General features: G+C 48.7%; 1 protein-coding gene across 1 annotated transcript in view; it reads left to right on the top strand.

Moving 5' to 3' along the window:
• Positions 1-22,978, top strand: part of CSMD1 (CUB and Sushi multiple domains 1) — a 1,001,626-nt gene that overhangs the window by 951,846 nt on the left and 26,802 nt on the right. The window contains exons 51-57 of the mRNA XM_081129106.1: positions 2,800-2,994; positions 7,561-7,734; positions 13,580-13,753; positions 15,056-15,229; positions 17,157-17,345; positions 19,939-20,112; positions 20,861-21,043. Coding sequence (XP_080985232.1) covers positions 2,800-2,994; positions 7,561-7,734; positions 13,580-13,753; positions 15,056-15,229; positions 17,157-17,345; positions 19,939-20,112; positions 20,861-21,043 — 1,263 coding nt within the window. The remainder of the gene's footprint in view (positions 1-2,799; positions 2,995-7,560; positions 7,735-13,579; positions 13,754-15,055; positions 15,230-17,156; positions 17,346-19,938; positions 20,113-20,860; positions 21,044-22,978) is intronic.

Genomic DNA, 22,978 nt, shown 5'->3' with positions numbered 1-22,978 from the left:
TTTCTCCATAAAATGCAGACTCTTTTTGCGTTGTCACTGAAACATTCACAAGGTAGAGAAACAGTGTCTTTTGTGCACAGAAAGCCATTGTCTGTGCTCTCAGCTGATCTGATTGGAGGAGAATTATTTAGGGAGTTTTAGGAGAAAAGTGTCCCCAGGTCCACACAGTGCTGTGAGCCCTGTCGCGTGGGGGGGGGTCCAGGGTCCATGGCCCATGTTCTCTTGAACTTGTCAACACAGAAGAAAACGGCCCCAGCAGATTGTTTCCCTTAAGGTGATAGGAGAGAATTTGAATTTCCTTAGAAAATGGAAGGACTTTGGTGAACACTCCAGACTGAGCTTCCGACCACGGCAGCGGAACCCGAGCGGTTTTGAAAACCTTCAGCTTCACTTGACGTGGCAGCTCATTCGTCTATAATTGTCAGTGTCACGTGAACCGTCCTCGTCAGTGTCTGGAGTCCTCACGGGCTAAATTCTGAAAAGACGTCCAGGTCCCTTGTTTTAGTCATTTATAGAATAAATACAGATTCTCTAGCCGTTGCTGGTGGTGGAGAAACGACAGGGTGAGAGGGACCAGGTGGGGACAGGTGGGACCCCACCCAGCGTGGGGAGCGGGTGGGCCTGAGCTGACCTGCCCCTGCCTAAAACATAGACCATGATCATCACACCCGTTCCCTGTCGGCGCTGCTGTGGGGGCCACCTTAGTGTAGTCATCTGTGTGTCTACAGCGTGTCCCCAAAAATCTGCCCCCTGGGATTTCACCCCCGACCAGATCAGGTCCCTTGTCCTCCCAGCTCTGAGGTGTTGGCACAGTGTCGCCCTCAGCATCTTCGGAGGCAGTGAATGGAACCCCACCTCCAGCGGTGCCTGCGAACCCCCCCTTCCCTCCTCCTCCAGCAGACAGGGCAGGACGGGCTCTAAGTGTTTACCTCAGTTCTCACTTTACTTTTACTCCTGAGCTTTCTGTCTGTTTCTTTGTTTCAGTGGCTCGTCATTTTTCAGGGTGCACACACACTAGCGTGTACACAGTCGTGCATACACTCACACACACGTTCACACACACACTCGCACACACACACACTCACACACACACACACTCTCTTCCATAAACCTGACCTCAGCCCCTGCTTTAAGCCAGACATTTATATGCAAAAAAAATTGTGAAAAGACAACACTGTTTGCAGTAAGGGAGCTGAGGGCCTTGCCAGGAGGGAGAGAGGCGGGCAGACAAGCAAAGGGGAGTCAACTCTTACAGAGCAGGCCCCGGGCCCCGGGCGTGAAGGAAGGGCTCACCGTGAGGAATGTGGGAGCCAGTGCTGCGGACGACAGCAGCTCCCGGAAAACCCCGGGTTCCGTGGTGTCAGCCAGCACCAGTCCTTCCAGGTGGAAACAGAGTTTGTCAGAGACAGGCACCGACAACAATCACGGGAATTCTAGAAGCTCGCTGTTGATGACGTGAAATGAGGTTTACTTGACACACATTCTCGGACTGGGAGGAGTCATGGATTTATAAGGTTAAAGGCATTAAAGAATTTTCAGAAACAGCAGTCGTTCCTGGAACCCTAAAGGTATTCAGGTTGGAGGAAAATCGTAATTTTATTATATAAAACGATGGAATATCCACATAAAGTTTGGATACTTTGGTATCTGAAAAATACCTACAAAAAAAGATTTGGGGTTAACTTTTAAACTTACAAATCCTTTCCACATTTTAAATCTCATTATTATAATACCAAAAGATCATTTTTTTTTTCCAGTTTATTGCACATAATACTGGTAAATTACTGAGAGAATATTAAATGGTATTTTTGTTACATTTTGGGTATATCTGATTTGATTTTAATGAACTTGTATAGAATTTAAAAGTAAAATGCATTTCTTAATATTCTATAAAATCTTAGGGTTTCTCTGGCCAGTTCTTTCAGGCTCAGTAAGTTAACCAATCAGGTCAGTTCTGTGGGTGGTAGACGGTGACGATGTCCTCACATAGCTTCGCGTTTACAGAAATGGTTCTTAACTTTGTAAAGTTCATTTTTAATACTATTGTACTTTTCAGAAAATATATATACTCCCATACACACAATTTTGCATATATGGTATTTTCAGCCTATTTATAAATTCCTTGAAGACCACGCCAGCTGGTAGCACTGTTCTGCTAAGATTGCTACTATCAGTACCAACACTGTAGTCATTGCTAACGCGCTCATTCCGTACCCCCGTAATCCTGGGCCTCTGTCTCAGCGTGGATAGGTCACCTCCGCTAATACCTGCTGCACGTTTTCTGCTCAGCATTACCGCCGTGTGCATGTGACCTCTGTGCGCTTGGAAGTCCCGTGGGGCAGGGTCTGCTGTACAGTGAGTTTCACAGGGAGGCAGGAATGAGGGCATCTGATCTTCTGAAAACTCTTGTCCAAGCTGCTTTTCAGTTACTCAGTTGCTACTGCCAGTTCCTTGGAGGATATGAGACAAATTATGTGAGAGGTGTCTTTACACCTGTGTTCATTTACCAGAAAAAATTTTTCTTCTTTGAATGTGCACCCTCACATACCTCACTAAGCCCTTACGTGGCGGGGGCTGCAGGGTTCCCCGCACACGTGCCACGAGGCCCTGGCATGCGTTGTCCGTGCGAGACCGTTCCCGTGACTACGGGGGAGCAGAGAACAGCTGAAATAATGGGTGATGGCGTCGATTTTTCTCAGCAAAAGCGGTTTGAGATAAAAGGTCTTTACCATTAAAAGCAGACACGCGTTGATACCCTAAGGGGAAAAAATGATGACGTTAAGTCTGTTTCTTTTCCAGCGGTCACCTGCCCTGGCGTCGAGGCCCAGCTCTCCGAGCACGTCACCTGGAGGCTGGTCTCGGGGTCCCTGAACGAGTATGGCGCTCAGGTGGTGCTGAGCTGCAGTCCTGGGCATTACCTGGAGGGCAGCCGGCTGGTGCAGTGCCAAGCGAACGGGACTTGGAGCGTAGGCGAGGAGCGGCCGCGGTGCAGAGGTGAGTCCCAGGTGTGCTCCCAGGCGACACAGCCTCTCTGAGTCACGGGCACCGAGGGTGTTAATCCTACACATTAACCAAACGGCCTCTCTCTGCATTCGGATGAAGAATACTTATTTTATGTGACATGCTTATAATATATGCCATCTTTTCCTTGTTAATGATCATATTTTATAAACTTTAAAATATCAGAATAGCCCAGTATTTCAAATCAGCTCAAAATCAAGTCCAGGTGTGTGTTTAAAGAGACAGCTCTTATACCCTGCGGAGACTGTTCAAACCTTCCAATTGGGACTTGGGGAAGTGGCATTAATGCGGAAGGTATTGTTTTCTCAAATAATGAGTCTTCAAAAGCGGCTGTTATTCCCTAGGTACAAGATAAGCAGGGTTTTGAGTAGGTTTCATAATAAATATGAATAAATAGAGAAATAAACCAATATCACTATTGTTCAGAGCGCGATTTGATTCCGACACATTGACTAGACAACCTCTAGTGGATTGTTCACGGGAAATTATCATGCACAGAAATGAGGCGTCAGACCTGTGTCAGATCCCTAACTTATGCAGCTTAGAAAGGAACAAAAGAATTAGTGCTTCGCCGTGTTTCCTAATCATGCTAATTCAACGTCGATAGAACAAGTGTTAAACATGAGCTAGACTGCTCGCCAGGAACACGGAGGTGAAAGGATGGGCCAGTGACTCCTGGGAGCTCAGCGTCCTCCCACCAAAGTCAGCAGCCTGTGTGTGTCCCCAGATGGCCCTGCCCGGCGGGGCCTCATTCTGGGGAAATTTTTCACCCTCCAAAGTGTCCTGGTCTGAGTATCTGGTCACTGGATTCATGCTGAGCTTCCTCTGGGCTGTAATTCTGACTCAGTGAATTCCTCCTTCTCAAGGCTACACGGCGATCCTCGAATGTACCCCCTGTGGTCACGCTCAGTTTTAAGACTTGGAGACTCAGGTTAAGGCCACAGGGAGGGTGGAGGAGAAGGAACGAGGGTCCTTTTCCTTTGGCCATGTGGGACTCTCCCAGCCAGCACCCTTTCAGTCGAATTCTAGCCAGAATCGGGGCCTTCAGAGCAGGCATGAGATCGCTCCTTGGGATGGGCGTCCACGCGTCACCTGAGTCCTGGACGGGATCCCGCCCCAACAGATCATGTAAGAGTTCTTCTAAACTGGACCTGGCCTCACCGTGAAGTGGGCAGGCTGGTCACTGACCATCTGTTGGTCATTGGAGGTGTGTCTGGACTGACCATTGACCGCATGGGCGAGCTTGTCATCAGTCTGCACACTTCACCTGCATCACAGGAGGCCAGAGAAAGGACGTTCCTACCTCATTCCACATGGACATGGTCCATGGTCATTACTCAGAGCAACATGACCTTGAATTTTCTTAATAATTTTCTCACACATAAGTGTCCAGGCTACACTATGTGACTCCAGTGACACTCGCCACCCAGGGACAGCTGGTCCTATGTTTGAGCCCGTCACTGAGTGAGGAGTCCTCTCTGACACGTCCCGGCGTTTGGCTCCACCCCTCTGGGCCTGTGACACAGGTGCATTAGGACCTGGAGAGGAGTGTGCTCGGACCTCCCGTGGTTCAGCCATTCCTGACCAGCCTGAAGTTTGGGCTACAGATGGAACTTTAAATATCATGACTCAAGGTGAAGTTCATGCTCTGTTTGGAAAAAGGCTTAATGGAAAGTTCATAGTAAATTGTAAAATCGAAATCCTGGTCAAATTCATTGACATTTCGCACAGCAAACAGCAAAATCACTAAACACGTGGATGTGGCCCTGCAGGAGCTCAGCCGTCGCAGATGCTAATACGTCGTGGATGCCATCTCCCCAGCAGTAACATCTGACCGGGACACACTCCGAGCAGAATGTCCCGTAGTTCTGGCGAGTAGACCCTCAGAGCACACGTTACCCCATGCGCTGTGTGTCTGCTCGTCCACTTGAAATGGAACCAGGGGCCTTGCATCTCAGAGAAAAGTCAGCCTGTTTCAAAAGGCTGGTTTAATGAGACATCCGTAAATGTTCCTTCACATGAATTATCAGTACAGGTTTTCACACTTTTTTGTTTGTTTTGTTTTGGGGTGTTTTTTTTTAAGATTAACTCTCACCCAAGGGTATTTTTTCTGTTGATTTTTAGAGAGTGGAAGAAGGGGGGACATCAATGTGAGAGAGGCACATCGACTGGTTGCGTCCCACAGAATACCTGACCAGGGCTGTGCATCAAACTTGCAACCCGGGTACTTGCCCTTGACCAGGAATCGCCCCCGAGACCCTTTGGTGCGCTGGCCAACGCTCTGACCCCTGAGCCACACTAGCCAGGGCAGTTTCACACTTTTGATTTGGTTCACTGACAAGGTCCTGAGGTGTTAGTCCCCTGACTGAGCCCAGACCACGTCAGGCACTGCTGTGAGCTCTTAGAGCACGTGTCCCCTCCACAAACCCAATGCACAGCCACGCGGCAGGGCTCATAGGAGTCACCCTTTTATAAGAGACTTATTTTTCAAAGTAGTAAAGCAGTTGCTTATTTAAAAAAAACAATTTCAATTATTTATGTACCTAAGAAGGAAACTTCAAAACACATTCAGCAAAAACTAATAGAATGGTCAGGGAAACAGGCCAACTTGAAATTATAATTTTGTGCCCTGGCCCGTGTGGCTCAGCTGGCTGGCATCGTCCCATACCCGGAAGGCCGTGGTCCGATTCCCGGTCAGGGCACATGCCCAGATTGCAGGTTCAGTCCCCAGGAGGCAACCAATACATGTCTCTCTCTCACACCAATCTCTCTCCCCCTCCCTTCCCCTCTCTCTAAAATCAGTAAGAAACATACTTTAAAAAATAAATTAATTAAAATTATAATCATAAGTTTCAGTACTGACCTCTCAATAATGGAGAGAACAGGTAGAGAAAATGGGTAGGATACCAACTTCAAGCACAGCCTTGTCAGGTTGGACCTGACCTTTATGGAACCTCTCCCAGCAAACAGCAAAACACCGTTTGTTCTTAGTTCACATAGAACCTTCTGTAAGAGACATTTGAGCTCATGAGGGAAACCCCCGGCCGTGGGGTGTCTCCTCCCTGGACCATGAAGAGGGGCTGGCTAGTCTCCAGACACTTATCGGCAGAGAGGCTGGGATTTTACCACCTTATTCCCTCGCTGCCCTTTGCCTGGTAACCTCCCGAGACTGGCCTCCCTGCCCCTGACTCCCTCGTCTGTCTTCAGCTGGGACGGTGTTGAAGGTGGTGGCGTGGGCCATGTTGGGGGTCACTCAGTTTCCCTGCGTGTCCCTCGTGTGTACAGGTGGTAGACGTGTTCATAAACTTGTCTCTTTTCCCCTATTAGGCTGTTGCTTATGATGGGTCTCGCCAAGAACCTAAATGGGTGGAGGGAGGTTATTTTCCTCCCCTACTGGATCAGCCCCGATGGGCACCAGCGAGGCCCCGAGAACAAGGAACGTGGCCAGTGTCCCCAGCTAGTAACTGGCCAAGCGAGGGTTGAACCTGGGAAGCCTGCAGCTGGGAGCTCAGTTCTCACCTCTCAGTTTTACCGCCTCCTATTGGTTTATTGTTACTACGGTCTGGGAAAGTTTTAGCTCCTTGCACGCTCTGCCCCCAGCCCTTTGCACGTCATGACTCTTTGTGGCCAGAACCTGACCACTCCTCTCACCTGTTTAAAGCACATGTGTGCCTCTGATGAGCAGTTGGCCTTAGTGAAGTTGTGATTTCTCCCGCCCCTGGGATCCTGCGATTTCTATGCTCAAACGTGTATGTGTAGAGTGCGGGGAACTGGTGGTGTATGAAGTGTCTACAGTGAAAGTGACATTCAATTCAGCTCCCAAGCAGGAGTGGTCGTGTGAGCGAGGTGGACCCCATCAATAATTGTGCTGAGACAGCAGGTGAAAACTGGGGACACACGGTTCCCCTCTCTCTAGCCACGTAGGAGCTGGATTTTATAGTTCTTAATTTTTAGAAAAGCTCCACCTGTCAGCTGTGTCATCAGCATTGCTGTGGAGCTCATGATCCCCACAAATTGTGCAAGTAAATGAGGGAATCAGTGAGCTCGGTCTGTTGTTGGGGCGGCATGTCCTGGGTTTTAATTCCACACCACTTTGTACCAGCTCGTTGACCCCAGGAAAGGCCATTCTTAATTCCTGCTGGAAGCACGTTGGCCTCCAGTGACTGTGACGTGGATGGTGTGACTGACGCAGACAGAAAGCGGACAGAATGCCACCACGCTGGCAGGCTTGCCTGTGTGTGAATATGCTCGTGTACCAGGTATTTTTTCAGTAAAGGTTTAGCTGCCTGTGAAGATGAGAGCAGAGGGCGTTGAAGGGACCTAGGAGAGTCTGGAGTCCCCTCTAAACTTCCAGGTTTTCACGTCAAGCATACGAGAAAAGGAAAAGGAAGCTGCTTGGCTGGTTGACCTTCCTAACCCTACGCAGACAGACCCCGTCCGTGTTCTTGGTGCAAATGAAGACGCGATTTTGTTCATTTGAAGCAAACAGAAACCTGCAGACCTGAGGTAACACTCACTTTATTCTTACTTTCCCTGCAGTCATCTCCTGCGGAAGCCTGTCCTTCCCTCCCAATGGCAACAAGATCGGGACGCTGACCGTCTACGGAGCCACGGCCATATTCACGTGCAACACGGGCTACACACTTGTGGGCTCCCACGTGCGAGAGTGCCTGGCGAGCGGGCTCTGGAGCGGCGCCGAGACCAGGTGCCTGGGTGAGTGCCCCCCCGGACCCTGTTCAGTTCAGTAAACCTGGAAGTAGGGCGTGGCTGGGCAGGGCATGGCCTCTCCTGGTCAGTGATCTGACCGGTGTCACTCGTCCTACCCTGGCCTCCTGCTGCGCTTGCTGGTGACTCCTCTTCAGGTAGTTCCAGGGGCTTTCTTTAAACCCGGTCGGTAAATGGAGGTCACATCGTGCCATAAGTGACGTAAGGACTGTATTACAGAGTCTGAGGACATCACTATGCTCATGATTTAGGACACACAGAAGTAAGTTTCAAGTATCATGTGCATTTAAAAATTATAAATTATGTCAACAAGTTAAATGGGCATTAATACCAACCAGTGTAAGACGATGAACTATTTTAAATGTCATGTGGGCGCAATGACGTGGTCCCCTTTTCCCAAGATTAAAATGTTTTGCATGATAATTTTTAAAAATTGAGTAGAAAGTTTTTCTATTGAAAAACCTTCTGAATAAATGTATAAGCAACTTAAAGTACAGTGATTTCTAAGCTCCTTTCAGCTCTCCAAGTAATTCGTAAAATGGGTTCCCTGCTTTCAAACTCTGTGACCTCAGTGATGTTTTAATCACACAAAAGCCATAGAAGCTGGAAAGTTTTAGCCTCTGGCCATACTCGGGCTGAAACCACTGTAGGAACTAAGCCAAGGCTGAGACATTTAAATATATATATATTTTTATTGATTTTAGAGAGACAAAGAGAGAGACAGATTTCTGAAACGTCGATGTGAGACATGGACATCGATCGGCTGCCTCCTGCCCCCCCCCTGCTGGGGATGGAGCCCGGGCATGTGCCCCGACCGGTGCCTGGGTCCATGCTCAACCACTGGGCCACACCGGCCAGGCCAAGACATTTTAAATAGTAAAAATATGTTCTTTTCTTTTGGAAGAATTTGTAGAAAGACTCAGGAGAATTTGAAGACCAAGAATAGAAGCAGAGTAGTCAGTCGTCCTAGAAAGAAGCTGCCAGAGGAAGTCAGAGGTTCCCATTCTCACCCATGAAACGACACCATCTTCTCTAAACATCCAAACTTGGATGAGCGAGTTCGAACCCTGGGTGTGCATCTACACACCCCCGCCGGGTGCAGTCATTGCAGCCTTCGGGAAACTAGGACCCGTCCTTGGGCCATGTGGGGTGCCTCCAGTAGGAGTGACCTGAGCTTCCGAGATTCCCTGCACCTTCCTCGATGATCTTGTGAAATCGTCTGTGCCTCGAGCAGTGCTCGCCTTAGGGCAGCTAAGTTCCGGGCCAGTAGTCCCTGTCAGCTGCAGTGCACTTGGCCCTGGGCGGAGGAGGGAGGCAGGACCTGGGGAATCTGCATCTGTGCTGTAACCGAAGCTCTTAGGAAGCGGTGACCTGCAGGTCTTACAGGATAACCTGCAGGTCTGGGTCCCTTCTGTTCACCTGACATCACCCTTGGGCGGATGCGTAGAGATACACTTTAGAAAAGGCGTTTCTGAATTTTCAGCAGGGTGTACGTCAGGGTTTTCCGTGACACCCTTGGTCGAGTGTGAGGTGGGCTGTAGGTCATCTTTTACAAATTGTTCGAGGGACTCGACCCAAGTGATGCTGACTGTGGGATGGACGGGATTTGGAAAAGAGGTTCCCCTCCCTCTAGACCTTTCCAAATCTTTCATTCATATTAAATTATCTTTGTTATTGAAAGTACTGCAGATGTTCCCCTTTTCTTCCCATGGACCCCCTTCCCTCCCCAGGCCTTCACCACGCTGCTGTCCGGGTCCAAGGGTTACGCATATTTCACGCGTGCTTGGATGGGGGCATAATACCACCGCAGAAAGAGGGACAGGAAGTACTTGGTGAGGGAGGGAGTCAGAAATCCTTCGTGGGAGCGACACCAAGCGCGGAGGCAATAATGGAATTACTGCTGAATTTTACTCACAGTGTGAGATAAAATAACTCAATGTTTATGATGAGAAGAGAATTATAAAACCGTTGCGCAGAAGGACTTGCTGGTTTGGGTCTGTGCCCAGAGAAGGCTCTGACCTGTGTCCTGCCTCAGGAGCTGGGTCCTCTCATCCTCGGTTGGCCCAGGAAGCCACACCCTGAGTGATGACTCGAGCTCTGAGACGTAGTGTACGTGGGCCGTGGAGGAACGGGGGCGCATCTGTAAGTGGAACCCGGCACCATGGTCGCTGAGGAATGTTGGGGAAACTAGGGGTCATCACTTTGGCTGAGAGCAAAGTTAGGAAGTGTCTTAATAATTGTTTCCAACGTTAAGGTGCTCTCAGGGGAGGGGTGGAATGAGCCAGTGGTGGCAGACTGGTTTCCATGTATGGGCCAGCCCTGACTGGGGGTCGCGCCAGCTGCGGAAACCTGCGTTGAGATCTTTAGGTCCTGGTCGGGCTTCAGGTGGTGGGAAAAAAGAGACAAAACCAAGATTAATTAAATACTTGTGCCAAGGTCAAGGACCAGGGTCTCCAATGACATGGGTGACCCCTGTTTCCATTCATTGGAAACACCTTGCATAGAACAGTGGTTTTCAGACATAACATAGGAAGTGTCTTCTCTTATTTGCTCTTTAACAGCTGAGATCTGTCCAGAATGCGATGACGTCTTCACGCAGGCGGCAGGGCCCCCTTCGCAGGTCTTACACATTTTATTGCACTCTGAGCTTTACTGAGTCCACTCCCATCAAAATGTGCGATGCTCTAACAGAAGCACTTTTTTCCCAGTTGTGGGTGGGCTTCTCATTTATTTGGGGGGTTACTAGAGAGCTTTTGTCTGAGACGGTGGCCCTGTTTTGTGCGGAATGTGAATCGTGTTTCTGGGAGTTGTGCTCTGGCGATTTCCACCCCAGATTCCTTGGTGATGGTGATGGTGGCAGAAATGGTGAGAACGTGAGCGTGTGGCACTTGGGCAGTGCGGGTCTGAGAGTGGTACCTGGGAGATGGTGTTCAAGGAGGTGGCGGTGATTTCCTGTGCCTCGCACTCCAGAGCTGAGTCTGTGCTGTGTTTGGGTCCCGCATCTGAATTCCAGGCCAGAAGCTTTGAGAGAGGGTCGGGCAGGGAAAGCCAGGCCCCGGATGCAGACCTCACCAGGGCTCGTCGTTAGGGGCGTGACGCACGTGCATGAGGACGCTGCTGAGAGTCACTGCTGTTGCCCCTGCGCTGGGACTGGGGTCCCCAGGGTGAGGACGTGTCCTGCCTTACCACCTGCGCTGTGCAGTGCTCTCCACGCTGGGGAATTAAGCTCCGAGATCCTGACGCCGTATCTGCTGATCAGCTCCTTTATAATCCAGCAGGGATGTTGTATGCTCCCTGCGCCCCCTTAATTATTTTCTCGGTTTATCTTCCCTGCGGGAGCTCATTGAACCCGACAGAGAGCGCACGGCCCGGGCGGGGTTGCATGTCTGTCGTCCCGGCCTTCTGTGTAGAAACCTGCACTCATCGTGAGAAGCTTTTTATGTCGTTTAGACATTTCAACTCATAATAATGGGTTCTCTCCCCTGTGCCACCTCCTCACTGTAATACTCAAGCTCTCCGTGGTAGATGGGGACAGGCGCCACGTAAGGAACGTTATCTTTGTTCCGTTAGAGTGTTTTCCATTATCTGAAAGAAGTTTGCATCGGCTGCACAGCAACGACCCTTGGGGAGTCGGATTCTTGTTAAATATCATATCACAGGGACAGTCATGCGGCTGAAGTGGCCGGAGGACGTGATTCAGGGTCACGTTGTTGGACCGATGTTCTCATAGTTCTGAGGAAATCCTGTTGGAAAGCAGTCTTCAGACACCTCCCGCTCTGTGATGGATCCATGTGAAAATGTTAATAAGACAGCTTAAGACGATGCTTATTCCAGCCAAGGTGGTGTCAGAGCAGGAAGATCGCCCCCTTGATCGTTGCTGCCCAATCTGGTGTAAATTCAGCTGCGTAACAGGCCGGAAGGTAAAGCACTGAAACAGCCAGAGCTGAGGTTCGCATTTTACATACAGATTATCGGTGGCTGGGGATCAGTGTCACAGTGTCCTCCCCAGCACGAGTGCCTCTGTTTGTATTTCTGAATGTTACCTAAAGACAGTCATTTAATTCCTCAAGAAACGCTGCAGAGGGTGTGAAGGTTAGTAGAACGGGGTTCCTCAAAGTGTCATGTGAGTGGTAACACCCAGTACCTTGAGTGAAGAGCGGGGATTGACAGGTACATGGCAAAGGAGAGGCCCACACAGGGCGTCCAGAGCCAGGGGAGCAGGAGGGGCTCCAACAGGAGCAGCGAGGAGGAAGCCACTTTGATGAGCGGGCGGGTTCTCAACCAGCAGGAAGGGAGTAAGTTCATCCCAGAAACAAAGACCCAGAGAAGCCGTGGCGACCACAGAGGTGCAGAGCAGCACAGGTGGTCGCGGTGCCTCGGGAACCTTGGGAACTGGGGAACCTGAACAGGGCACCTCTGGGAGCCTCGCTCTGTGTTCCCCGGTAGTAAGAGCCGGGCTGACGGCAGCCGGAGCCTGGGGACAATCCGTCTGCCTCATGGTGTAGGCCAGGCGTGGGCTGGATGCTGCTGTGCAGAACGTGACACTGCGCTGAACTCAGCCCAGTAGTGGAGACGTAGGTGAGAAAACATAACATTCCCATCTGCTTAATTCAAAACAAACAGCAGCACAACACCTAGATGTCTGGGTATTGCCAAAGGAATGATACTAGAGAGTCTGCTGCTTCAGGGAGACGTGAATGAAGGGAGGCCGTGGAGCCGCCTGTAACAAGGCCTAATTCCCCTCTGCCCCGTGGAAGGTGCCCCCACAGGGAGGATTCGGACTGAGTCCAGCAGGACACGGGGACCTCTTATAGGCGACACGATCGTGAAGGGAGTTTCAGGCCAAGTGATGGAGCTAGAGAGCTTGGGGTGTTTGGAAACTACCTAGTAAGGGCCACAGAGACTCCCCGAGTCACCATATTGACCCAAAATTTTCTTTGTATCAAATGTGGCTTAAAACAAATTTCGCTGACTCAGGTGCAGCAAACATTTAATACATATTTTTCATCAAAGGGGTGGGGCTCGCCCAGTGCTGTGGCTGGCGGAGCACCAGCAGCACATCCCTGCAAAGGCGCCTCTGCTTTCTGAGACCCGCAGAGCCGCTCAGCGTCAGCCCTAGAAAGTGCACCCAGAGGAGGAAGAGGTCTCCTCCGTCCAAACCAAATGTGCTCCTGTAACAGGCGCGGATCTGGGGATCTAGGCCCATGGTGGTGTCTCCCTGCGTGTAAATGCACCTGACCCACCTGACACTGTGACCGTGTCTCCCCTCAGCCCCGGGTGCCCATTGTCCACCGATCACGTCCACCGTTACCTGGACACTGGCCCAAACGTCATCCACTGTACATGTCTGAAGCTGAACTGATTTTCTGACATGTGTCCCTCCTGTGGAATTTTACAGGTAGCTTTGAATCTGTCACACTGGAAAGTCTTGTGTTCCCTCCCTTTACTGCCCAAATTCAATAACTTATGAAACCCGGTTCGTATCGGCCCCAAAGGCATCTTCCTTTCTTCTGGCTTCTATTTGGAAATAGATAAGATGAGTAACATAAAATTCTGGTAAGAAAAGTAAGTGAAATAAGTAAGCGGGAAAACCATAATGGGGAGGTGCCCGTCAACAGTTTCATATTTGAAATATCCCATTACCCACAAGTGTTGAGAGAAATAAACAAGCTTAAAAGACTACTTCCAATAAAAGATATAAAGGGGAAATTGAGTGAATTATGCACCCAGCGCTGTTGCTCATAGACAGTGGAGGCCAACACATTTCGAACGTAGTCCTATTAAAAAAGACAGATTCTCAGAAATGCGCCTGTTGGTTTTCGTGCCGTTCCAGCCGGCCACTGCGGCTCCCCTGACCCCATCGTGAACGGGCACATCAGCGGGGATGGCTTCAGCTACCGGGACACCGTGGTCTACCAGTGCAACCCCGGCTTCCGGCTCGTGGGCACCTCCGTCCGGATTTGCCTGCAGGACCACAAGTGGTCGGGACAGACCCCGGTTTGTGTCGGTGAGTTCGCTCTCCCCAGGCAGCCGGCTCTGTGTCCCATCCTTTAGCTCTAAGTCAGGGCACAGACAATGAAAGGGAGACCCTCCTGAGATGGACCCCACCCGGCACCCTCTCCCCTTCTCTTCCCGATGCTCCTCCCACCGTGTCCTTCCCCTGCCTTCTCTGGACTCCCGTCCACGTGGTATTTGCTCATCCACTCGCCTGAGATGGACCCCAGGGTGACCATGGCTGCGTCCAGCTCCCTGACTTGATCGTGGGGCGAGTGGTGGAAAGAGAAGCTGAGCCAGCGCCTACAGGCTCTAGTCCCTCAAATAGCCCCACTCCCTCCACCTCCTGTGTTTAGTATTTTTATCGTCGATTCATCAAGAATACAGAGTTTTGAGAGCAGAACTTTCTTTAACAGAAAGAGGTGAATTGTTTGCAATCAGTGTCCTCAAAGTTTATAATTTCAAAGATAAATATTGACTAGTCCTTTTGAAGAGATTGCGTCCTCATTGCAGAGTTTGTCTTAAACCAATATTTTTTCCAACATATTCTTTATTAAACAAAAGAAATGTAATGACAGTGTGGTGACAGGTATTATCTGAGATGGTGCAGAGAATGAAAGCTTGACTTAGGAGAAAAAATTGTTGACAAGATAAATGGGAAGAAAAATGCCAGTTTTCTGGCTGCAATGTGTTTCTTTTGAAAGGGCCCCTGAAGGGTACCTTTGCTCTCTGTGTGGCTATAATTTTGGGCACAACATAATGACAGTTCGCTACATCCCAAGGATCATACAATAGGGATTGTCAAAGAAAATGCTATTGGAGCTGGCACACTTTAAAATAATAATAATAATGATGTTTAAAATTGATACTGGATTAATTTATCCACACACAGTTCAAATGCCCAGCCAAGTCCCTATACTATTTCAAAATGAGTTTCACCAAATTAGCTGGTATTCTAAGGGGGAAAATACTCAAAATTCATAATTAAGGCAAGAATTTTAGCATCTCTTGCTAAAGTTTTCTCTGCTTTATTTGAAAATTACTTGTTTTTGTGTCATAATGTGAGTAAGAAATAATTATTAGGATGATGAAAAAGTACACTTTTTTGATGTATTCTCCACAATTATAACACCCGTGGACTCAGCCCGTGGCGTTTAACCAATATCTGCTTCCGAACAGATGTGTAGCGTGTGCACTTAGTTCAAACCCTTGAATCCACTTGCTCGACACATCCGCATGTCTGTTCATGAAGAACTCCAGTGGCATTGACAACCTGTGGTTTGCTGACGATGACAAGACCTGTCTTCCCCCACAGCCATCACCTGCGGCCACCCCGGGAACCCCGCCCATGGGCTCACCAAGGGCAGCGAGTTCAACCTGAACGACGTGGTGAACTTCACCTGCAACACCGGCTACCTGCTGCAGGGGGCGCCCCAGGCCCAGTGTCGGACCAACGGCCAGTGGAGCAGCCCCCTGCCCACCTGCCGAGGTGGGAAGAGCTGGGGGGGCTTTCCCTGGCGGCTGAGGGCCCTGCGTCTGGGGCCTTTTCTTGCTGTCAGATACTCAACCAGGGAAAGCCGAGGATTCCGCACTTTAGAGACCAAGCACCTTCCAGTTCTCTTAGTCGCGCTCACCCACTCAGGGTATCAACTTCTAGCCTTGTGGAGGCATTTAGGAAGTTCTTGCCTTTAAACCTCCATTTTAAAAATTTGTTTCTTTAAAAATTATCACAAAGATCTAGACTAAAATCTGAATTTCCAGGAAAATGCTGTTTTGTAGTTTTGCATTTCTAGACATTTGAGCTCATAATATTTAAGGTTTCACATCAGGTACTTGCCATTGAAACACCTGTTACTGAAGGTGCGTCACAGTTAGTGTGAGGTGAGGTCTGTCTTATGGTGGTGACACAGGATTAAAGCCAGGTGCTCACAAATTCCCCTGGTTCTGACAATTTCCCACCTCCCCACTGGGCTCCCAAGGGAGCTATTTCCAAATGAGACAGTAGTGGTTTCAAATGGGAACCGGAGAGATTTCATTCCGGGAGCAGTAGTGAGAGCTGGCTGCCAAGCCCAGAGCTCTGGCACAAGTCTTGGGAGGCTTGGCTTTGGCTCAGAGACGAAGTAAAGCTTCCTGATCCCACGGCCCCAGAAAGGACCATGGTAGGGCCAGAATGTCCAGGGACGAAGCAGAGGCACCAGGGAGACCCTGGTCACTCACCACCCTCTGCACAGAGCGGAGGGGACATGCTCAGGTGACAGGGAGGAGCTGGACACAGCCAGACCTGCCTCTGTCCTGGGGTGAATCCCCCTCCCGTGGGGGTCAGTGCCAGAGTCAGCCTCGCACCCCAGGGAGAGAGTCCTGAAGAGGAAACTGATCACCTTTTCCACCTGAGCTACAACCTTCCTTCACCCTCTGTTACTCCTTTTTGTCCCCATTTACTCTAAAATTAAGGAAAACATACCCGATATGCTGAGCTAGGGCTGAAATTATTTTTCCATGTTAACTTTCTGGACCAGAAACATCTGGAGAGGGTGCGGCTCCCACAGCAGCCACTGTCTCATCCACGCCGGGCTAGGTCAGAGCGCCAGATAATCAGGCCCTTCCTGTTCCTCTGCACCTGCAAGTGCACATTGCTCATTCCTCCCGATGCCAGTAGGCGTTCCCATCACCCAGAGGCCATTCCCATCGCCCAGAGGGCCACTCACATCACCCAGAGGGCCACTCACATCACCCAGAGGCCATTCCCATCACCCAGAGAACCATTCCCATCACCCAGAGGGCCATTCACATCCCTCAGAGGGCCACTCACATCACCCACAGGCCATTCCCATCACCCAGAGGCCATTCCCATCACCCAGAGTGCCCATAGCCCTGGCACTCACATGGCTCTGTCCACAGGGGAAAGGTGGCTTGATTTACATGCCCAGTAATTGTTGATAGAAGAATTGTTGGTTTATTTGCTTTAGACATAGAACAGAAATTACTTTAAGCACACACTGGAGCATTAATGTGTGTAGAGGGGGTAATTAATTACTGTCTCAGACTTGGGTGAAAGTATTTAAACGAACTTCAGCTCGTTCTACGCTAACATTTTCATAACATAAAAACTTAACCAGGGAAACTAGTTTTAGACTTTACATTGAAGAAGCCTGTTATTAGGAAATAGTTAAAGGAAATTGGCCTCATGGTATTAAAGTTGCTGTAGTAGCCAATACACTACTTGACATCATTGTACCCTGATGGCCCAAAGCAATTGGTAGATTTCACCCAGGGAGCAGGATTTCGTGATGAGCCCTGGTCATGGTGTTGTCACCTTAGGGACTTTCTAAAGCGACGAGGACCTTCCATCTCTCCCATCTGCCTTGTTTATGCACATGCAGCTGTCTCTCAACACCGTGTGTCCTGCTGTCTTCCAGTGGTCAACTGCTCCGACCCGGGCTCCGTGGACAACGCCGTCCGCCAGGGGCCACAGAGCTTCCCCGAGAGCTTTGTCTATGGAATGAGTGTCCTGTTTCACTGCAAGAAGGGCTTTTACCTGCTGGGCTCTTCCGCCTTGACCTGCATGGCCAGTGGCTTGTGGGATCGCTCTCTGCCCAAGTGTTTGGGTGAGTGAGGGCTGTTCAGGGGTTTTGTGCCACATGGCCTGTAAGAACACCAGCGGGACAAATGTGTTTTTTCAAATATTCAAAAAGGTATTGATTTTTAACCCTGTCTACCCCCCACACTCCTGGTCACAAATTATATTGGTTAGTGTGATGTCTTTACAAGGTGTCAGGAAATCACAAACTGCAGCTCAAACTAGTTTACGGGGAAAAGGTGGAGACACTGGCAGGCTCACAATACCTGGCCCCAGAGGGAAATGGGCCCAGAAATGTACGCCAGTGGGACTCCCTTTGTCTCCACCTCCACTCATGCTGCTTGTCTTCTGCTGCAACCCAGCAGACAGGCTGTCTGCACGGGTCAGGCGTGGCGGCCTCAACACCGTGCACCTCCCATGGCCTCTGTGTAGACCCAGCGTCTGAAAACTTGGCCGGGGTCTGGCCTGGCACATCCATCTGTGGGCCTCCTACCTATGCCAGAGGGTGGAGCACTTCTGGCCCGGTCAGTAGTAAATACAATAAAAAAGGTGGTATCTGGATAGTAGGTGCCTGTCGACCTGCCTGCACGTTCGCCTCGGGCAGGCATACTGCTCTGGAGGGTGGGGCTGTTTCAGGGAGCAAACAAAATTGTAGACCCCACGAGAGCCCCCTGAAAACGTTATCCTCAGTATACTCTGGACCATGTAGATGAACAAGAAGTGGTGTTTTACCTAAATACTTACAGTCTCACCTCTACTTGAAAAAGCATGTTGCCCTGGAGCGGAAAGAGAATCACCGTGTTAGAGCCACGTCTGAAATTTAGGAAAAGGGGTGACTCTCCTTAGCCCTTTAAAAATTAGTGAGAAACAGAACAGACCTTCAGGTGAGCACCTTGTCCTCTGAGTATTTGTTCCCTGTGCAGAAAGGAAGGGGGGCTGCAGGTGTGTACGAATTGCACTTAACAAAGACAAAGCAATGGTCCTTTCCACCGCCTGTTCTTCCAGCATTTCAGGACCTTCTCAGGAGGGGTTGGGACTGGGGACCTTTCCTGTGAGTCAGCGTCCTTCGTAAACCCTTCCGATCTCCGTGGAAGCGTGTCACTGGTTCTACCTGTGACAATACATTTTCCACGGAGAAAGGGCATGGTGGCTTTAAAAAGCAGATGCACAGCTTTGTGGGATGAAAAGCGTATGTGTAACCGTGGGAGCGTCTCCCTCCAGCTTTACCTGCTCTCTGGCTCTCCGCCCTCACGGGGTTTGTCGGAGAAGCTAGTTTTTCCTTCCCCCCAGAACCTTCCTCTGAGCCTTCCTTGGCTATGGGAGACTCCCGTTTGTTTCTGTAATGACGTCACTGCACCCCAACCTCCAGGAACTGGGTTTCCCCTTAATCTGCTCTCCCAGGTGGCTGGTCCCCACCACATAGTGTCACTAACAACTGGAGCCACCAGGACTGTGGGGACAGGATCCCTCAGGGGAGCCTCTGCTGTCATGTGCTCTCCGGCAGCGAAGTCTGAGCTCTGGTTTTGCTCTTCTAGTTTCCCTGATGTGTTTTCCTCTGTTGCACCTGGAACTGGTCATTTACCAACCGCTTCACGGATTCAGCTCAGATTAGCTCCTTTTTAGGGCGGCATCTAGATCACTCTGTGTTCTCCAGGGAAAGGCTGCATTGCCCTCTGGGGACTGTAGCCCGTGTCACCCGAGGGCTGATGTGGCTGGGGGACGAGTGACCCTCTCCGCCTTTGTGAGCCGGCTCTGGCTGTTGTCACCTTGGGCTGCCAGTGACCAGATGCAGTCACTCCCGGTGGTACATCAGTGGCCCTTGAATAATTTGTTGGTAACTCAGGTCCAATTAGCTGTTTGCAAGTAGCATAAAATTAGTCCATTGTGAACCCTAATTTGGGACTTTATCAAAGGGAGAGAGAAACATTTACTCTCTCACATTAATCAGGCTTCTAGAATAGTTTTTGAAGGGTAATTTATGAATAAATTATGGGCCTGATTTGGTGTCATTTTAAGAAAATGGGAATATTGAAATCATTTTGTAGAATAACTTGAGGAACAAATCAGTCGATACTTCATTATTATTATTTGACTTAAACATCTTAGACTGCTACCTAGTCCAAGAAAAGTTGTGAGCGTTATCTTCCCAGATGTGAGAACTCAAAGAGGAAGCTTATTTCAGGGTTTTTTCTCCAAGCAGAGCACACGACTGTCGTCTAACTGAATAAATAGTGGAGGCTGTTTTGAGGGAAATGTATTAATTTCTAACATTTTTAATATTGCTGCTTACTTGGGATCCAGTTAAGGGCAGATGGAAAAATTTTACCTGGAATGACTTTCTTTTTGAAAACCTAAATATAAATGTCTATTTAAGCAGAGCTCCTTAAGATTTTTAAAAACCTTCATTGAAGAACTTTTTCTTGTCTTCAGTAATGTATGAATATTCGGTGGAGGAGGTGTCTTTAGGAAACTGGTGCTTCTTATGTACAAGGAAGTGCAGGTATATGTAGGTGTTTTTATCACTAGGTGATGTTCGTATGGGGGTCTATGTGGGAGGCTTACCCATGAAAGGTAGTTTAACGGGAGTGCCATACTCAACAATTCTATTTATTTTTCCTAAGCTATATCCTGTGGGCACCCGGGGGTGCCTGCCAACGCAATCCTCACGGGAGAGGTGTTCACATTCGGGGCCACAGTCCACTACTCCTGCAAAGGGGCCCGTAGCCTCGTGGGCAATAGCACCAGAGTGTGCCAGGAGGACAGTCACTGGAGCGGGGCACCGCCCCACTGCACAGGTGAGCGGTGACCCAGCCAGACGATTGTGAAACACTGTGTAAGGGAACAATCATTCTGAAATTATTATTAGTTTATTTCCAGCTAAATAGGCCTCATTATATGTCACCATCTTCATCACCATAAACACCGCTCATCCCATTTTATCACGTGGAGTCCAGGAGCCTCTGTCACCCTGGCTGGGACACTGGCTGCTTTGACTTGTTTGTTCCTATTTGCTCTTACCCCTTTTCAGTGTTTCCTCTGAATTGTCCCAGGACTCCCCTGTCTCTCTAATCAATAATTACATTGACCTTCCTTGAAAAAAGTAACCGTCTTAATTCTTCCATGAGTGTTTCTTAAATAAAATGCAGGAAGTCGGCAAATCTGGACACAATTCAGAAGAAACAGATTTCTTACCTGACTGATTCTGCGTTCCCGCCACTGCTGTCTGACGGCCCATCGTATTTGTACTGACCCTTCTGGCAAGGAAGCCCCACGTCCCCTCCCATGTTCTCCCCATCAAGAATCCCAGTGACCACCATGACCACATTTCAGTAGACGGTTGTTAGTCTGGTTATACAAGAACAGCTCCCTCAGGCTTCCACTTCTGTGCTGTGATAAAGTCTTTCCCACAAGGTTGCCAGATGCTATAAAATCATTACCCCTGTTCAGCACACGTTTAAGTAACTTTCATTGTCTTTAATCTTGACGGCTCTGTTTTTACATCTAACCACCATGTGCATTGCCACCTGTGTTTGTGTTCAATAGGAAATAGCCCTGGGTTCTGTGGGGACCCAGGGACCCCGGCCCATGGGTCTCGGCTGGGCGATGAGTTTAAGACGAAGAGCCTCCTGCGCTTCTCCTGTGAGGTGGGCTACCTGCTGCGGGGCTCTCCTGAGCGCACCTGTTTGCTCAATGGGTCCTGGTCCGGGCTGCAGCCTGTGTGTGAAGGTGAGTAACTGAAGCCTAAGAGGCAGCTGTAGAGCCGAAATCATGTAACTCAACCCTAAACGACCAGTCACACTGCCCAGGGTCCCAGGGGTTTAGGCTACTCGTACAATGAAGCTGTTTCCCCCAAGATGTATAAGGGAACCCTTGGGAAACGTGACTGAATGTACGGAGCTATCCTACTGTTAACAAGGTCATCTGAGGTCAGTTCTTACCCTTTGAAAGTGTATAATCTGAGGAGGGTCCTGATCTCCTGACCATGATCTCTGTGTGATGTTGCCACATTTCATGGTTGCCCTGGGGAGCAGCTGACCTGAGGGAGCAGGGAATTGGGGTGCGGGAGCCACTGGTGGAGTTTCTGCAGCAGAAAGTTTCATTCATGTGTTATTTCCAGCCCACCGGTGGCCTCATCCAGAGCACCTGTTGCGACAGAATCAAAGGTGGTTTTCTGTGCGATATTTTGGAGGAAATGTGTTTTATTGTGATATTGGAAACACACAGTAGGAATAGGTGAGATAGCCCAGTAATAACAGTAAAATCACCGCGAACACTTTACAGACACTGTGTCCAGTGGGGCCTGGCTATCTCAGCACAGTGGCCAGTGTCATGAATCTGTTTAGAGTCCAGGAAATAACTGACTTAGAGTTCAGACATATAAGGCTCTGTTAGAATTTTTTTGCATGCAGACCTCTCAATTTTTGAAAGCAAAGTGGTTATATAAATTAATTAAACAACTATTTTATATGGGTGAAATATTCATTATATAATTTGATTAACTTGAATAGCCTCACACAGTATCAATACAAGAAATGTAAATCAAATTTCCTTAAACTTCATTTTTTCTACTCTACTATGCCATCTCCCTATACCTATCTCTTATTTTATTACATATGTTATATAGATAATTAGAAAGTAATATATGTGTATGTGATCTACCTATATTGAATGTAATCTAACTGTAATATCTACATGATATAAAATTATATGTGTATAACTAAGACAATTTTATATATATGTGGTACATATGAATATATATATATCATATGTGTATATATGTATTCTTATGTAAAGCCAAAGATACTCTTGGAGGTTTCTATGTTTATTTACCTATAGATATAGATGAGACATAAATATAGATATATAAGTATATGTATATATGATAATCTAAGTAAGTTTTTACTTCAGATTGCCTCTTGATAATCAAGTTAGAGTCAATCTTAACATTAAGCTCTGAAAAAGTTGATTTAAATGAAATATGACTGAGCAGCAGTGGAAGATGTCACCTGCAGGTGCAAATTTCAGGATTATAATTTTTCATTGACTGAGCATATGACTATCAGCTAGTACACTTGTTTTACTGTGACATAGTTTTCCCAGTTTCCTCTCCTGTTGTACAGAGTTGCATAGAGTGGTCCTTCCCACCAAACCCAAGTATTTCCTATTCTTCCATATCTTACCTCAACATTGTGTGTGACCTTTGTAATCTACAATTACACTCAGTCCAACCTTTCCCTCTCTGCTACACCTGAACATTATACAAAGTAAATAAGACTTCCACTTCGATCTGTAACATATCAAATGGTACTAGGTTAGCCTTGTTACTGAGAACAAATATAAAACTTCGCAAAATGTATGAGGCACTTATCTTCATTATTAAACTGCAGATAGAGCCTGGCTTTGTTTCTTAGGAGAAAATAAATAAGCAAGGTGACTGCATAACCCCCTGGCATTCTCACTGTGAAGTAAAGAGGTGGAACCCAGGCAGCGTGGTGAGGCAAGGGCGTGGGTATGGTTATGGGCTGCAGAAATGGAATTTGCAATGTAAGAAATGGGAAGAGAGGGAGCTGCGTAGGGAAGGTCCTAGTAGGTCTGGGTGGACTTTCCCTGGGTGACCCTGCTGAGGGCTGGACTGACTCAGTAATACAGAGACCTCCTGTG

Source organism: Miniopterus schreibersii (genome assembly GCF_964146895.1).
Source record: "Miniopterus schreibersii genome assembly, chromosome: 2".
Taxonomy (NCBI): domain Eukaryota; kingdom Metazoa; phylum Chordata; class Mammalia; order Chiroptera; family Miniopteridae; genus Miniopterus; species Miniopterus schreibersii.
This window is presented reverse-complemented; position numbering and strand designations above follow the sequence as displayed.